At 37.8% G+C, this 19256-nt stretch overlaps 1 protein-coding gene across 2 annotated transcripts in view; it reads right to left on the bottom strand.

Annotated features, from left to right (window-relative positions):
* LOC122790119 (rho GTPase-activating protein 20-like) overlaps positions 1 to 19256 on the bottom strand; it is an 872483-nt gene that overhangs the window by 100789 nt on the left and 752438 nt on the right. For both annotated transcript variants that reach the window (XM_044057693.1, XM_044057694.1), the window contains exon 11: positions 4802 to 4963. In XM_044057693.1, coding sequence (XP_043913628.1) covers positions 4802 to 4963 — 162 coding nt within the window. The remainder of the gene's footprint in view (positions 1 to 4801; positions 4964 to 19256) is intronic.

Genomic DNA, 19256 nt, shown 5'->3' with positions numbered 1-19256 from the left:
AAAACATTGGAGACTGGGACCCAGCTCTCTTACATTGAATACTATACCATGAGCCAGCTTACTGTTGCAGAGTGTACTGCCATTGCATGTTTAGGTAATGAAAATTGAAAAAAAATTATACATATATGTTTTGCACAGTCCCTAAATGTAGTTCTTCAAGGTCACACCAGCTCAGGAAAATACAAGTGAAGTTATCCAATTTCCCCTAGATGGTGTTGGCCAGGAGGTACAATATTTAGAGACTGGGGTGTGGGGTTAGAACCTCCACATAAGTGAATATAGGAGGTTTATCATCCCTGCAAAAATGTTGATAGTATGATCCTGAATTTGAAATTAACAAGGTGAGGGGTATAAGATGTAGAATTAAAAGAAACACTTGGACAACAATGACAATGCAGTAGTCTTAAACACCATGGACAAGGGCATTATGGACAACTAAAAAACAAATACCAAGTGCTAGACTGTTAATCTATAGCAAATTTCCTGAGTTTAAAATGGGAGACTGGAGAACAAGGTAAGAGAAAAAACTTCCTCACCTAAATATGAAAAAGAAGCAAGCAAACGAGTTTATAAAAGAGGGCTATACAAGAAAAGTAGCAAGTCAGGAGAAGCATAAAGGCAGTGTGTTCCACAGGGAGTTTAATGAGGCAGCCTCGAAAAGGAAAGAGTATTTTACATTTTAAAGAAAACCAGTTTAAAGAAACTAGAAAAAAAGGTCTACAAAGGCAGGAGAAAATGGCAAAGGCAAATCTAGGGTAAATTTAATGGAAAGAATGAAGTTAGGCAAGATGGAATTCGTTAGATATGCAGGGAGAAAGAAGGAAGGACAAGACGGCGCTGCAGAACCTGGTGAAGGAATGGTCGATGACTATGGAAAAAGCCAGACAGTCTCAATGACTTGTTCTCTTCCTTATTCAGAAAAAACAAGGAAGACTGACAGAGGTAAGAGGAGACATCTTACACACATGCACACAAAGGAAATTGCAGAAAGGAAATCAACAAAGTTAATGGAAGACAATTTCATTGTCCTAATAGCATACCCACTCAGGATTCTAAATAACCTGGTAGGTGTACTTGCATATATCCCGACACATGTTTTTCAGAAAGCCACTCAATAGCTTTGAGGTTACAGAGAAACATGAAGCAGGCTGTTGTAGCACCACATCATACTGTGTGTGTGTGTGTGTGTGTATGTGTGTGTGTGTGTGTGTGTGTGTGTTGGGGAAATATCTATAGAGACTAAAGTCCCATAAGCCTGACCTCAGTAGCAGAAACTGTTATGGAGAAACTATTGAGAGGAACCTATGTTTTCCTTTAGAATAATAAACTGTAAGGTAAGAGCCATCATGGACTTGTGCAGAAATTTTCACATCAGTCCAACATAAATTTAATTTCTTTCTTTATTTGTATTTTGCTTTCAGTCCTCTGTGACTTGCCATGTGGCTCCTGTTTCTGTGCCACATTCACTCATCTGTTCTTTCCATGGGAAAAAGTCAGGTATTCCCTGGACTGGGCAAGAGCCTTGTACCCCATTTATTCCTGCTCTAGAACCTTCTTCATTTCCTTTGAAGGGGAGCAGGCCAGTTGCTTATCATGTGGAGGTCCCTGCCCCATCCCATTTAACCCCTTCGTAGTAGGAAGCAGCTTTTGCAATGGCTTCCTCAGCAGGGAGAGGCATGTCTTGCTCCATGTCTTGCTGATACTGCACTTCCATTGTCTCCAACAGCAAATGCCTGACTAGGTTCTTCCACAAGCAGTCATCCACCCACTGGTAGGCAACACTAATGTGGCAGGCATAGCTACCAGTCTTCCTTCCTGGATGGGCTAGCTGGCATTATCCCCTCAAGGAAATCCTAACCCATCTGGCCCATTCAGTGCCCAAGCCTGTAGTCAGACATGGTTTACCTGGGTTATTGTCTATATGCCATGCTGAACCCAACAAGTTTTACGAAGGTTTACCCTGGATGTAGTTTTTTTATGCAGGGATGAGCATCTCATGTAGTCAAGAAGGCACAAAGAAAGGGCTACCAGGGCAATAAAGGGAAAGCAGGAACATGTGTACAAGTAGTGGTCACTGGAGCTAAATCTGTTCTTTGCTAAGTTGGGTAAGAAAGGGCAGATGGGATGGGTATTCAAGATGCATGCTGCTCAAGAGAAAGAGAGAGAAAGGACAAGAGTCATATTTACAAGATTAAGTCTGCCAGGTTCAACTTGGAGATTATATTTTTTATGAAAACAGTAGTGGATAAATAGGAACAGTTACCTGAGCATGTAGAGAATCATAAGATCCCAGATTAATTTATGAAAGCCTCTGATTGGTAGTACACTAATAGAAAGGTGATAGAAGCAACTGAAATACATGCACTACACACAGGTAGGATATACAATATAAGACAAGTTATGTATTTATTTTTTTGTTCTTACAGCCGTGTATAATGTAATGATAGAACCTAACTGCTAAGCATGATCATGTGAGTCCTTGTCTCTGAAACGTTTTCAGCATTTCAGCTTAAGTAAGGTATCCCACATGGATCAGTCTCAAGACCTTTGCCATCATGTATACTTCTCTCTCAAATATATTGTCTAATGCATCACGTGCTTTGTGTAAACCACTGTTATCAGATGACATGTATACACCTTAATGATGATCTATAAATGACCTGACAGTGCCATCAAAGCAGGCAGACTGAACCTCTCTGTCATTATTTGGTTCCTTCTCTACTTCTCCCATGACTTCCTACAGACAGAGTACTTAACCAGTCCTCTCTTATTTTCTTTTTTAATTTCTTTCTGTTCTAACGGGTACCTGCCCCTCCATCTCTACCACCTCTTTTCTCCTTGCTTTTTTTAATGTACTCCTTCCCTATACAGGTATAACCAAGAAACGACATACAGATGTAGGAGACTAAGGCAGCAATTTTACCAATAAATCAAAAAGCAGGAGCAAATTTGCTTGATGAGCATATTTGTTTAAATTACATATGGTTCCATGAATTTGAGTTATTATAGGATGCCATGCTTCATTTCGGTCAGAAAATACAATCAAGTTTTCATAGACATTGTAACTATATTAGTTCCTATCATTTCAACCTATGCCCATAGGGCTTTGCACTATCCAGTGCATCTCATAAATGCCTGTATGATAGATCTTAAATAAAATATATTACCTCTTGTAATATCATACCCATTTGTGCATATTAATAAAGTTATCTTATCAATTCCTTTCCTGTGCTATAACATTTTTGTGGGTTTTGCATTTATTTGTTGTGGGCATGTAGTATTAGCAATCGTCAGCAGACAAAAGTGATGTCCTTGATGAAGAAGAATATTGTTTCCCTGAGAAATTACCTAATCTAATACTAATACCACCTTTAAGAGCTGAACATAGTTACCTAAACAATGTTATAAAAATATATCTGTGTTTTCTTAACTCAGCACTACATTATATTTTATAACTGTTAATATATAGAGCAATTTGCATCCAGTCATAATGCTAACTTTGTAACTGTTTTATTTTTTTTACCTTTTTCTATTGCACGTCATTAATTCTGTTTTATGTAATTATTAAAATATATAAGAACTCTAAATATTTCCTTGCTGATTCTCCTCCTATAAAGGGACTCTGTCCAAAAAGACTTAACTCAGCAAACAATGGAAGAGATAGATGGATGGAGAGAGATGTATAGCTAGATACACAGACTGATAGACATATAATGCTGAATTATTTTGTCTTAGTGCATTACTGATGTAATCTTGGTATATGTAATGAGGGAAGGACATGCTTTACCTATATTGCTTCCAAATTACTTCAGCAGCACTTTGACCTCAGTGAAATTCAGTGCTGTGATAAGTAATCTCTCTAGAGCTGATGGGTCATCCGTATGTCATAACACCATCACTAACACAGAGGCAATGTTATTGTATTGGGTGGTGATAAGACAAAGATTGGTTCGTCAGCCAACAGGGAACTATTTCACACATTCAGCTCTTCATGTAAACAGTGCCTTCAAATTATAAAGAAAAGTGATTCAGACACAAATGCACAGCTGGCTAATAAACTGCATTCTGATTACTTGCATGTCCATTTGTTTCATGCTCTAGCTGAACAGACTGACTTTTAAATTATGAACCAAACAAACTCTGAATAGCTGGGAGCCAAGAATCACTTCAAGGGCAGAATAACCAAAATTAATCCAAGTCTTGGTATAGATAAAATGATAATATATACAGTATTGCCTCCAAAAATGCAACCACAGTCCAGCGCTTTCGTCCTTCCTGGACTTCTTCAGAACTTTCTTACCAATGCATAGACAGCAGTTCAATCATAGCTTGGGAAGGAAAAAATACAAACTCTTAACAGATTATTTTTCATCCTTTTTCCCATTACTGCATACAGAGAACTGCATGCATTACGATATGATTCTACCCTTGATGTGATTCTTGGCTCCCAGCTATTCAGTTTGTTTGTTTGGTTCCTGCTTTTTCTTGCACTCTGTTTCCGGTTGTTTTCTGTTATTGACTTTTAAATTATGACAAGGAAAGAAGCAGAAATTTAGAGAGATTAGCAAGGTCATACATCATCAGTAGTGCAGGGAATTGTCACATCCAAATACAATAAAATACATGTTATTAGAATGCAAAGAAACCAAAGCATAAGCTTTAAGACAAAAACAGGCATTGTCTTGTCTGCTTGCCCTGGACTATTCAAAATATGGTTTATGTGTATCCATACTTCAGTAAAATGCAGCATTATGTTTATTTTTGACACACTTGAAAGTTGGTAGTCTAGTTTATAACTCACCGTGATGACAGCAGCTGCTACAAACACGGACTCTCCATCCATCTGCACATCATTCCCAGAATTCAGCTTCTCTTTTAGTTCTTTACAGGTCTTTGCATTGGCTGACCGCCTGAAAATGCCTTTGGTTGAGGGCCCATCATGATAGAGCAGTAACAACATGTCCTGTTGCACAAAACAAATAAAGGGTATCAGTTAAGTCAATGTGTTTTTTAATAAGGACAGTTTGCTTCTAAGAAAAGTTTCTTTGACTTCTATGCTCTGGCCAGATGCAAGAAGAAGAATGTGTTTAATTTTTCATATTTAGATCAGGAAGCATGACAGATGTGTATCATCTCTTCATTAGAGCAAATGCCCTAAATAAAATGCTCTCAGTTAAAATTGCAGTCCTGGAATCTTTAGGTGTACTTGGTAAATAATTTTCCCTGAGGGTCTTTTCAAACAAGAGCTTTACCTTTTCCAGCCCATATTCATTTCCTTTTACTGTCAGTGTGATACTACTTTTTGTATGTACAAAGCATATTTGTGTTTGATACATAGAGATATCTGTTTGGGCAAATATAAGTAGCCTGTTTATCAAGTCTTTAAAGTAAATCAGATGACATGGGATCTGAAAAAGAGTTTGCAAGGTCTCTTATCAAAACTCTGAAATGGTACAGACAGTTGAATGTTGTCTTCTCACTAAATCTAAAGTACCCACAAATTGCGTAAAAATGTGTGCATATTTTGTGCATATGACTGCTTGTGTGCCTGTGTGTGTGCCCACGCATGTGTGAGCGCTCGCTCTGTATTTTTACTGCTGCTGAGTTCTTTGATAGCCAGGTCTACAAATCAACATTTTCAGCCATTTTTCTGAAGTTGCTATTGCCTCAAAATGGGTTAGTGCAATGGAGAGATATCTCCTTACCCCTGACTTTGTGCATCAGCTCTAGAGTTTGTAGCAGGTTCATAACCCTCTACATGGGTGTTAAAGGAGAAATGAATTGTTCATCAAATACAGTTTAGATGACTTTGTTGGCAAGTGAGACTACACTTGATTATTTATATCACTGAGGTGGTGGAGGTTTTTACTTTTAGACCACTGCACATTCAACAAGGAATAGTTGTTAAGCTTTTAAAAGGAAGCACACTATCCAACAAATGGGGCCTTTTGATTGATTTTGTGAGTTTACTTAGGATTATAAAAAACATGCAAAAAATGACAGAGCTGGCTCCCACTAAACTTTGATGAAAAGGAAATGCTTGTGACCTTTTTCTTTTTCAATGAAGTCATATGCCTTTATACAGTGCTTCCTCAGCCGCCAGATGCTACCACTAGCATGTACACAATATTATGTGCTAAATGACTGATCACACTGTAAGCCCTTTCTGGTGCAAGCTGCAAAGTTAAAAATTGTTTTATGCAGTGTGTGAAGTACATTTAGGCTCCATGACGTTTAAACTGCAGCATCATTGGAAGCCAATCTCCTCTATGCTCCCAAAGAAGCCACTATAAATTCTAATTATTTATGTGCCCTGCAAACGGAGAATAAAAACATGCATATTACTTGAAAAATGGAGTCTAGTTTCAGGTCTTCACTTCTGAGGTGCCTTAAAAGATGTTATTCCCTAATTTTTGGTATTACAGCCAAAGTAAAAAAAAATGGTATTATAGAGGATAGGCAGTGAAAAAAATAATTGCAAAATGTCAGCATTGTAAGCTTGGGAATTCAGATCATAAGATATTTAGTCTTAATATTTAAAATAAGTAATTCTAGAAACGTTTGATGATAAAAAGTCTTTAAAAAAAATCAACAAATGAAGTTGCATCAGTACTGCAATGGCTACATTTCTCCCCCACCCCTCTAAATTATATACCAAATTCAGGGGCGTGGTATAAATCTAAAAATGTGTTTACTTTGAGACCAAATGCGTTTTTTCTGAACATCCATCAATGTCTCCCAAATGAAATAACTATATATAAATATAGTATATATGTACATGTATTTAAGTTTATAGTTCTGAGAATCCTCTAAGAAGCTAGTAAACCTACGCTCCTTTAAAACAAGTGGGCATGTATGCACACCCACCCATGCAAAAAAGGAGGAAATTTGAAAATAAGGACATGTGAAGAAGTACATTACTGAAACCGTGGTAAAGTTTTAAACAGACGTATAAATATACTGTCGAAGAGCTAGTTGGAAAAAAAAAACATTACTGGGAATAAGATATGAAGTAAATAGATGTATAACAAGTATTTTTGCTGTTGTTGTTGGCTAATATAATTTAAAATCTTCAGGAAAATGAGGGTTCTCCAGAAAAGTAAAATTTCCATTCTGTTTCACCAGCTTTTTTTTAGCCACTAATCAGCATTTGCAATTCAACAAAGTTATTTCCTCAAGGAAATCTATTACTTCTCTCTATATTTAGAAGACATTCCATTAATGACAGTTACAGAATTTCATACTTCTGATATGGATAGCCTGGAACATTGTGCTATTTGTGACTACAAAGGAAATCCACGCCCTTTATGTGCCGAGTCACAGCAGAACATTTGGGCTTCCCCATCATACAAGCATTCTGTCTTCTGCTGTCAGTCTGGGTAAGTAATTGCTATATTAATCTCTTCTCAAAAATACCCAGAGCAACAGGAAATGTTTGTCTGCCTGCCTCCATGACTTGCTATCATCAGACATGTGAACTTATGTCGAAGAACACTGTCATCAGCTTTAGGGAGTGTCTTTTTGGATTTAATATGCTTAAACTCTGAAATATCATTATTTATCACTATTATCACTATTATTATTATTATTATAATATGTAAAAAAAAAACAAAAAAAAATATCCAATATTTTGAGGTACAACTACGCATGAAGATAGCATTTTTCCCTTGGTCATAATTTACTTCTAAAGTGGAATATACCAGTTTTCGCTAAAATATTACAAAGGTATCACATTCATGAGATGACCATAAAAAGAGTGTAATTTACATATTAATGTAGATATTGAGAGATTACATCAGTTTTAATGCTATATATATGGTGATATGCTGATAGGATAATTTAAATAAGATAGGTCATTCCCACCAATCCTCAGCAGGTTCAGCTTTGGGCAAATGACAGTCAAGAGTTCAATCTTCATCCATCTGTAGGTTATCAGTACAAAATGGCATCACCGAAAAGGAAACAGCATTATTATTAATTATCTGCTTAGAAGGGAAGAACAGTTGTCATATAGCACACACGCAGAAAACTGCATGAAAAAATTCTCTCTCTCCCCCACTTTGATAGAAAGTGAAAAAAAATAAGTAGTCAGTTGAACTCAACAAAGTCAAAGGTGGTAACTCGCATAGCTTTTTTCAGAAAAAGTGATGGCTGGACAGTGAAATGCCTTTTCATATTGACAGATGAATAGGAAGAGGTATTTTTCCAAGAGAAGGTAATGAATTATAAAATTCATCATACTAAATATTTTGGAATGTCTGATACGAACTCAAGGAAGCTCTTCCAGTGGCTAAAATAAATAGGCTGATGATTAATACGGATATTTAGTTGGTATCCAGCTGCTGAAGAAATTAACAGACTGGATGGACCAAGTGGTCTTTAAAGAGTATATGTTTCTAAATGTATACATTACCTAGTCTGAAAAGTATGACTCCACATATTTGGTACACTATTTCAACACCCAGAATGTACAAATTAACCATCAATTATGAGAAAATATTTAGTCTTCAAATTCTTAAAAAAATCCAGATTCCTCAAATTTTCTATTACTAATTTTTCTGGTCATTCTTTACTTTGTGTGTAGGGGCAGCAGTTATTGGTTTTCATAGGACAGCCCTTGAGTGCAGTGTAATGGATGCAAAGGTCGGAGGTGAGTGACTGCCTAGCAAAGATGATTATGATATTACCTTGTGTTGGTTAGGGTGAATGTGAACACATCAACAAAGTTCTGTAAGATAACACTTTGGCGTTTTCTTCATAGAGATGCTCACTTGGCATTAGATTGGAGCTCCCCACTTTTAAGCCAGTCTTCCTTTTAACCGAAGTATGTTTTGTGAAATCAGTCCTAATTTGTACCTGATGCCCCCAGTAACTAACTTCTATTGCCTTTCTTTAAGAAATTCCCTGCCCTCTTCTAGGTTCACAATAATCTTCTATTACTTGATATTCCTTTTATTTGAGAATCGTGTAACATTCTTCAACTCTTTTCCTGTTCACATCACAAGGCTGACTTTGTGAGTAAACGTACACCTTCTGCAAAATAGCCTACATATTCCCGAAGTATGCATTTCCATAAAAAGACCTATGTCTCATTGGGAAAGATTCTATAATTTCATGCCAAAATATGACTCTAAATATCCTAAATGAAGTCTACATATCTATGTATCTATCTATATATATAATCTATATAGATATATAAAATACATTCCATTGCTATAATTTTGTATGTATAGCAAACTCTGTACTTTGTTACAGCCAAACTAAATGACTTTTAACACACTTTAACACTTTCATGTATAACCTTCCTAAAGCTGCAGTTTCAAATCTCAGCATCTAACACAATTGTTCCCATGCTCTCCAGATTATGAAAATTATGAATCGATCCCACTTTGGAAGCATATGCTGTGTACAGTTACACCACACCAGTTCTGTAAGACTTGCCTCCATGCCTCAACTCACCTGGCCCTTTCGACTGCTCTTTTCTTTACCATCCAGACATCTCAAATCATGATGCTCTAGGGTAGGAGTATAGTATAAAAAGTGGCAGGATAGTGAACCCATAAAGATATGTGCTATTCTGTTTTAATATTTGATGCACAGTGTTTGTGTACTGTCATCACTCCAATGACAGACACTCATTCTGTAATTTGTTTGCTGCAGAATATAGTGTGTACAAAAAAGTATCATCATCATCTTCTTTCAGCTGTTCCCATTAGGGGTCGCCACAGAGGATCATCTGTTTCCATTTCTTCCTGTCCTCTGCATCTTGCTCTGTCACACCAACCACCTGCATGTCCTCTCTCACTGCATCCATAAACCTTATCTTAGGCCTTCCTCTTTTCCTGTTACCTGGTAGCTTCATCCTTAGCATCTTTTTCCCAATATACTCAGCATCCCTCCTCAGCACATGTCCAAACCAATGTAATCTTGCCTTGCTGGCTTTGTCTCCAAACCTTCCAACCTGGGCTGACCTTTTCATATACTTATTCCTAATCTGTCCACCCTCGTCACATCCAGTGCAAATCTTAACATCTTTAACTCTGCCGCATCCAGCTGTAACGCATGCCTTTTTGTCAGTGCCACTGTCTCCAACCCATATAACATAGCTGGTCTCACTACCCTCTTGTAGATCTTCCCTTTCACTCTTACTGGTACTCGTCTGTCACAAATCACTCCTGACATTCTTCTTCACCCACACCATCCTGCCTGTACTCTCTTCTTCACCTTTCTTCTACACTCACCATTACTCTGAACTATTGATCCCAAGTATTTAAACTCCTCCACCTTCAACACCTCTACTCCTTGCATCCTCACCATTCCTCTAACCTCCCTCTCATTCACACACATATATTCTGTCTTAATCCTGCTGACCTTCATTCCTCTTCTCTCTAGAGCATATCTCCATCTCTCCAGGGTCTTCTCCACCTGTTCCCTACTCTCACTACAGATCACAATGTCATCTGCAGACATCATAGTCCACAGGGACTCCTGTCTGATCTCATCTGTCAACCTGTCCATCACCATTGCAAATAAAAAAAGGCTCGGAGCTGATTCTTGATGTAATCCCACCTCCACCTTAAATGCATCCATCACTCCCACCGCAGACCTCACCGCTGTCACACTACCCTTGTACATATCCTGTGCCACTCTTACATATTTCTCTGACACTCCTGACTTCCTCATACAATACCACAACTCCTCTCTAGGCACCCTGTCATATGCTTTCTCTAAGTGTACAAAAACACAGTGCAACTCCTCCTGACCTTCTCTGTACTTCTCCATCAACACTCTGAGCAAACATTGCATCTGTAGTGCTCTTTCCCGGCATGAAACCATACTTTTTTTGTTGTTGATCATTAATTATCACATTCCTTCTTTATCTAGCTTCCACTACTCTTTCCCATAACTTCATGCTGTGACTGATCAATTTAATCCCTCTGTAGTTACTACAGCTCTGCACATCACCCTTATACTTAAAAATCGGTACCAAAACACTTTCTCCATTCCTCAGGCATCCTCTCACTTTCCAAGATTTCATTAAACAATCTGGTTAGAAACTCCACTGCCATTTCACCTAAACACCTTCGTGCTTCCACAAGTTTGTCATCTGGACCAACAGCCTTTCCATTCTTCATCCTCTTCATAGCTATCCTTACTTCCTCCTTGCTAATCCATTGCACTTCATGATTCAGTATCCCCACATCATCCAACCTTCTCCCCCTCTCATTCTCTTCATTCATCAGCCCCTCAAAGTACTCACTCCATCTGCTCAACACACTCTCCTCGCTTGTGAGTACGTTTCCCTCATTATCCTTTATCACCCTTACCTGCTGCACATCTTTTCCCGCTTGGCCCCTCTGTCTAGCCAATCGGTACAAGTTCTTTTCTCCCTCCTTAGTGTCCATCCTTTCATACAGCTCTTCATACGCCTTATCCTTAGCCTTCACCAGCTCTCTCTTTGCCATGCACCTCATCTCCTTATACTCTTGTCTACTTTCTTCATCTCTCTGACAATCCCACTTCTTCTTTGCCAACCTCTTTCTCTGTATACTCTCCTGTACTTCCTCATTCCACCACCATGTCTACTTGTCATCCTTCCTCTGTCCAGATGTCATACCAAGCACCTTTCTAGCTGTCTCCCTTACTAGGTCTGCTGTAGCTACCCAGCTATTTGGTAACTCTTCACTGCCACCCAGTGCCTGTCTTAACTCTTCCCTGAACTCCACCTCACAATTACCCTTTTCCAATTTCCACCATTTGATCCTTGGTGCTGCCCTTACACTCCTCCTCCTCCTTCTTGATCACCAACGTCATCCTACAAACCACCATCCTATGCTACCTAACTACAGCTTTCCCCAGTCACTACTTTACAGTCTCCAATCTCCTTCAAACTGGCCCTCCTACATAAGATATAATCCACCTGTGTGCATCTTCCTCCACTCTTGCATGTCACTCTATGCTCCTCTCTCTTGTTAAAATATGTATTCACCACAGCCATGTCCATCCTTTTCGCAAAATCCACTACCATCTGACCTTCTGCATTCCTTTGCTTAACACCATACCTACCCATCACTTCCTCATCCCCTCTGTTCCCTTCACCAACATGCCCATTGAAATCTGCTCCAATCACCAGTCTCTCACCCTTGGGTACAGTCATCACCACTTCATCCAACTCACTCCAAAATCTTTCTTTCTCATCCATCGCACACCCAACTTGTGGAGCATCTGCACTAACAACATTCATCATTACACCATCAATTTCCAGCTTCATAAACATCACTCTATCTGACACTCTTTTCACCTCCAAAACACTCTTGGTATATTGTTCCTTCAGGATAACTCCATTTCTCCTCCCATCCACACCATGATAAAACAATTCGAACCCACCTCCAATACACCTAGCCTTACTCCCCTTCCATCTGGTCTGTTGCACACACAATATACCAACCTTCCTTTTGTCCATCATATCAGCTAGCTCTCTCCCTATACCAGTCATACTGCCAACATTCACAGTTCCGACCCTCACTAACACAGTCCTAGCCTTTCTCCTCTCTTCCTGCCTTCAGCCATGCCTTCCCCCTCTTCTCCTCCTTCGGCCAACAGTAGTCCAATTTCCGCCAGCACCCTGTTGGCTAACAGTACTGGTGGCGGTCGTTGTTAACCCGGGCCTCGATCGATCCAGTATGTAAATAGTTACTGCTGTCCGCATGAAATGATTTGGTGAAGTTTTATGCCGGATGCCCTAAAAGTATATGGTTTTCATAATCTAAGAGGCCCACTAATTTATATGTCAGTTATAAATGCTTCAAAATGTGTGATATTTAGGAAACATTTTATATTCTAATGTTTTACAAAATGAGAAGGCTTTAGCAGTGAAAGCAAAATATACTGCTATAAATAAATATAAATACTAAAAAGTCTCAGAAAAGGGCATTTGTTACAAATAGCATTTTTTGACAGAAGCTTGTATTGATAACTGAGTTTCAACAGCAGCATCTGATGGAAGTAGTGGCTTGTTACAAACAGTGCTTTCAGAACCACTTAGTAGATGTAACATGGTTTAGTTAGATATCCTTTATGCAGTTATGTGCTCATTACAGTGGACTTATAAGTGTTCTCAGACAAAATGAAGAAATTGTTGCAGCGTACATTTTGTGGCACAAACGTGTGCATTAACTGCATCAGATGTTGCAACGTCTTGTGGATAAGTCATAGGGTGGTATTCATAGTCACTTGCACAAATGTGATGGGAGAATTCCTGATGCCTTGAATGAACATTACAAAGGCATGATTCATAGAGACTATTTACACTGATGTGCAAATCCTAAAAAATAATGAGATGCTAATGAAAAGTGTTGTAAAGTGTAGTATGCTAATGAGGCAGTTTTACATTTCATAATCCGACATACCTGTTGTATGCACGTCCATTGTTAAATGCGGTGCTTTGCATTTTATGTTGGTGTTGCAGTCCATGAGCTTGTTTGTCCAAGTATGCACAAGAACATCCCTGACAGTTTATATTAAGTATGCACAAGCACTACAATGACACAAAAATTATTTTGCCAGCGATTACTTCAGTATTTTGAACATGTATGCACAAGCACTTCCCTGACACACAAATTAATTATAACATCCAGCGACCCCTTCAGTAACATGTTCTAGTATGTACAAGCACCAAACTGAAGCATTCACCCAAGCGACCTCTTCAGTAATACATCCAGGTATGCACAAACAATGAAATTAAACATTTCACCCAAGCAAACCCATTCGGTAATACATCCAGGTATGCACAAGCACCAAACTGAAGCATTCACCCAAGCGACCTCTTCAGTAATACATCCAGGTATGCACAAGCACCAAACTGAAGCATTCACCCAAGCGACCTCTTCAGTAATACATCCAGGTATGCACAAGCACCAAACTGAAGCATTCACCCAAGCGACCTCTTCAGTAATACATCCAGGTATGCACAAGCAATGAAATTAAACATTTCACCCAAGCAAACCCATTCAGTAATATGTCCAGGTATGCACAAGCACTGAATGAAACACCTTACATACGTGACACCTTTAGTAATATGTCTAGGTACACACAAGCATTAAAATAAAACATTTCACGCAAGCAACACCTTCGGTAAAAATGTCCAGGTATGCACAAGCACCAGCTCAACTCCCCTTGCATCTCCATATTCTAAATATTCTAAATAAAACATACTGCTTTCTGGTATAACTTTAGGGGTAATTTGCACGTTATGTATGTAACTGAGTTTATTATGGATTCATGTCTATGACTTGAACTTGTGTGCATATGTGTTAACCCCTTAACAGCATAGTAGCTGTCTCCCTATCAGTTGTGTGTAAATCATGTTACAGGTTTCCTATAAGGGGCACGTTCATAAGAAAGTCCTCCGCACAAGCCATGATTTGCATAATCTCGTAAAGCCGGTCTTCACAGATAACTGCAATGAATATGCAAAGCCCTGGACTATGAATACCGCCCGTAAACTGTACTGCCTTGTTTGAAACTCATGCAGTGATGCAGAAGGCAGATATGCACTGTTAGTCAACACTGACAATTGTATCCCTGGATAAGATAGTTTTACCATCACTTGTGAAGGAATGTGTTTTTACCTGATTTATTGGGGAACAATAGTAGTAGTAGTGCTACTGTTCTTGACTGCTTTTTAAGCACTGCATCTTCTGAGCCTGTTTGGCTTTGACTTCTACCTCAAGTCCACCTCACAGTAAGCAGCTGCATTTTTTTTTTCATTTGGTGGGAGAGATGAGAGTGGGTAGACCTGATAGTTTTGTGGAGTGCCTAAGAAGACTGCAAAAGTAAAAGCTTCATCTTCTGCATATAAGGCAGTATATAAACATGGCAGTATATAGTTTAAAAAGAACAATATATAAATGAGGCAGAATATAGCTTACAGAATGCAATACATAAACAAGGTAGACCATAGCTATCATATAGGCATAATGCACAGTATATTTCAATAAATTCCAAATTTAAAAATACAGAAGTATTTTGATAGTACAATCATGTATTTGCATACATTTACATAGCTACAGGTCTAACGGATTTTTAACCTGCTTTATTAAGTTGTCTTAATCTGTGTGCATAGTTTGATTGAGTAGCCAGTATTTTTGGAAATAATTTATCATGAATCCTTTAAACAATTGCATTTATCTGTAATAGCCGGATGTGTTTTCATTTGTTTGAAAAAAAAAAAAAAAACAAGCAGCTTTCCAGTATTTCATATATCTGTATTATTTTTCACTCTGTGCCATAACTGGAGCATTTTATATATTCCAATTCATTTTTTTCATGCAAAATTAATAAGCGTCCATGGGGAGTACCTTAAATTCTTGTGTACAATTTGTCAGCAAAACTAATGTAATTTATTAGTGAAGAGTGTAGCTCACACATGAAATCCCAAATACATCTCCAATTAAAGGATTATATATCATCAAAAAAGTTCTTTAGTGCTAATGTCCATGTACAAGCTTTGAATTTTTAAAGTAGTTCTACCACATTTTTCTGTTCAAGTAAAGCATTGCAATTTGTATTTTAGAAATTAATAGATATCATTTACAATTTTTTGGACATTTTGTATTATTGAAAGGGCTAAATCCTTCTAATCATTCTACACCAACATATGTGGACTTCTTTTCAAATATGGATAGTTGTTGTAGTTAGCTTGTACTGCTTGATTCTGTTATCTACATTTACATTTAAATGCTTGGTCTTTTCAATTCATTTGCAGCTGAGGGGCCATGTTTGCCATATGCATGTCCTCCATGTGTGCATATCAATTTTCACTGGCTGATCCACTTTCCCGCTATATCCAAAAGATATCATCACCAACCCCATTTTTCCTATTTTTGCATGGGTTTTGAGGTATTGAGTCAACTATTTCCACCACTTGTGAGATTCATCAGTAATGCTCACGCAATCCATCCATCTCTTACCTGGAAATTTCTTGTCTTGCCTTGACCACTTCCTATCTTTCCCATATCTGTTTTACAAAAGTATCTTCTGCTTTCCTGCACATGTGACTGAACCATCATAAACTGTTGTTCCTGATCATATTCTTCATCATTTCTGCAAATGGGGCTACCTTGGCTTCTACATACAGTCCACTCGTGTGTTATCTAGCGACGTCTCTTGATGAACAGTATATAGGCCACTATTAACTCATACTGTAGTTAAGTTGCTGATCCTCCAAACTGCCCCTGAGTGCCAAGATACATCCTAGCTTAGCTGCAGTTATGAAACAGATAAGGGCAGAATTCAAAGTCAGTTTATAATAGTACACAAGGGCCTTTTACATGGCTCTTGGCAACATTCAGGGTGCTTAAAATTCAAAGACTTTAGTTCCTTATTTGCACAACAGCTTGCACAAGGCAGTATGCAGCACATGCAAATGAGTGCACATAGGCATGGAAATGATAGCACAGGAAAACGAGTGAATAATGACAGTTAAATGAAATGAATAAATCAAATGTCACAATTCATAGGCATCAGCTAAGCAGGTATGCAGCTCATTCCGTGTCTTTGTATAGTAGAAAGCAAGTAAACGGTTTTAGCAATGCAGCTTGTAGTCACGTTCCCAGTTGCCACAATTTGTGCTCAGGAACATTTACTTATTTTAGCCACTGCTAGTCTGATTGATTGCATATACTCACAGAAGTGTAGCATTACAAAAAGTAGCTGATGTACCATATATAGATTGATAATTGGACAGTAGATTCTATGGAATGCAACAGGATATTATCAGGATCTTGGACAACATACTTTACACAAATACTGAATCTATGGGAATGCATGGTGTAGATCAGTGTGTATATTGAACCTAGTCAGCCACTGTAGCTAGACAGCACATGCATATAAGTTACTGAGTACGTGCGAGATAAGTACAGTTTTGTGTAGTCAGTCAGTGTGAATGTAAGCTTGAATGGAGCTGCACTTGTGTGTGTGTGTGTTAGAAGTAACAAGTCAGTCATTAAGCATATGAAGTATATGTACAAGTTACAGCTCCTGATGTGTGTATGTATAATAAACGACTTGAACACATACCCAGCCTCAGTGTCTCATTTGAATACACGAGACATGTGACACATGGTATCCATATTCTAGTGGATACCAAAGTAGGTGTAGATCGTAATATCTTAAGTTATAGGGACTCTTTAGTGATCTACTTGGGACAATTTGGGTATTTTGCAGTCCTCTGTCTCTCCTGAGTATTAAGTAAACTCCTCAATGTTGTGTTGATGCATGCAGGGCCGGCCTTAGGTGAAAGGCTGCATGGCATGCTGTCTCCTCAAATACATCCCCAAATGCCTTCATCTCCTATTTCTACCCAGCATGGCTTCTCATATCATCCATATTACTTTCTTGTACTTTGTTTCACATTTTGACTTGCTCTTTAGCTTTTTCCTGTATCGTTAATGCACCCCAACTAAGCTAAACAGCACAGTAATAACACTGGAGGCAATGACTCAATTAACAGTATAAGAGAGGTAGATACTTCACAACAATCGAAGCAAACCAGATAAAACATGAAATAAAAGACTGTCAAATAAAATAAAATCCTTTATTCGAATCAGTAATCGCTTTCACGTCACTTAGAACGCTTCATCAGACTTCAAATAAAACAGCAGCATAAAATCCATTTAAATAGCAAAAGCATATTCTTAAAAACCAATAGAAACATACATGGATATCACATGATACAAGGAACAACAGAAAAAAGGGGGGGGGGTAAAAGAAAAATCTAAGTAACATCCAAGGGCAAAAATTAAATATACATAAATCAAAAACTCATGTAAGCAATAATAAAATATGTTTATAAAAATCAATGTTTATATGGCCTATCCATTAAAAAAGGTTTCAGAGATATTTTATTATTCAAACCATGGCCTTTATCGGCTGCTAACTTGATAATCCACCTTATTTCTTACTTTTCTGTATTATTACCAATATTCCCTAGCCTCTCAGTAATATATAAACGTCCTATAACCATAAATCTAAAAACATGTGTAGAATCATGTTGCAAGATATGGTTGGCTAAAGCATTACCCTCATTTTGCATAAATATGTTCTCTAATTCTTTCCCTCAATGTTCTGTTGGTCTTCCCCACATAGAAACATTGACACTTCTTGCATAGAGCTAGATATATCACATTTCTTGATTTGCAATCTGCGTAATCATTAATCTCATATCTAACCCCAGTGTCTGGATGTTGAAAGATATTAGAGTTCAGTATGAATTCACACTGATTACAGCTACGACAAGCATGTGTTCCCTTCCTTCGTGAGATAATACTATTCTCTGTTCTCTTATCGTAACAAAGCATACGCTTGAGAGACTTGGTATTCTTGTAACTAAAAGCTGGATTATCACCTACCAACTCCTTAATATTTTCATCCAATAATAAAATATTCCAATTCTTCTTAATTATATTCACAATAGAAGTATTATTATTAGTAAATGGAATAACTAACCTTCTTTTCCTCTCTTCCCTTCTGACTATTCCGTCAGAGGTAGTACATCCACCTCTAATATAAGGTGACGCTATACGCTCACGTTGTAAATCATGAAAAGTCCGAAGATCCCTACCACGATATCCTCTATCTATAAACTCTTGCTCCATTACTGTAATCGCATTATAGAAGGTAGAATCTTCACTTATTACACGAGAATGACGTACTATTTGGTTCTTAATGTTCTTATGTATGTGAGGTGGATGCATACTATCCCTGTGTAGGACACCATTCCTCCTACAGGGTTTCCTATATATTTCTGTTGCCAATATACCTTTATCTTTCTTCAATGTGACATCTAAAAAGTCAATCTTAATCTGTGATACTGTGCTCGTTAGTGTTAAAAAAAAAGTTGTGGTTCCATTTATATACGTAATAAAATCTTCTAAAGTATCCAGATCTCCTCCCCAAATCAAAAAAACATTGTCCACAAAACGTTTGTAATTTTTTAATGAATTTAGAGAATCTGAGATGTTCTAGTATATAAGTGGCCTCCCAGTATGCCAATACTAAATTAGCATATGAATTGGCACATGAAGTGCCCATTGCTACACCGCTTGTTTGAAGATAATATTCATTATCAAAGGTAAATACATTATTATTGAGAACCATCTCTAACAGCATGGTGATGTTCATAACAGTATTGTTCATTCCTTTACTCAAAAGATATAACCTCAAATAATTAATCCCTATATCATTCTGTATACATG

The sequence above is a fragment of the Protopterus annectens genome, chromosome 15.part0 (assembly GCF_019279795.1).
Source record: "Protopterus annectens isolate FY-2018-M chromosome 15.part0, PAN1.0, whole genome shotgun sequence".
In the NCBI taxonomy this organism is placed as follows: Eukaryota; Metazoa; Chordata; order Ceratodontiformes; family Protopteridae; genus Protopterus; species Protopterus annectens.
Note: the sequence above shows the minus strand (reverse complement) of the source record. Positions and strands in the feature narration are given on the sequence as shown.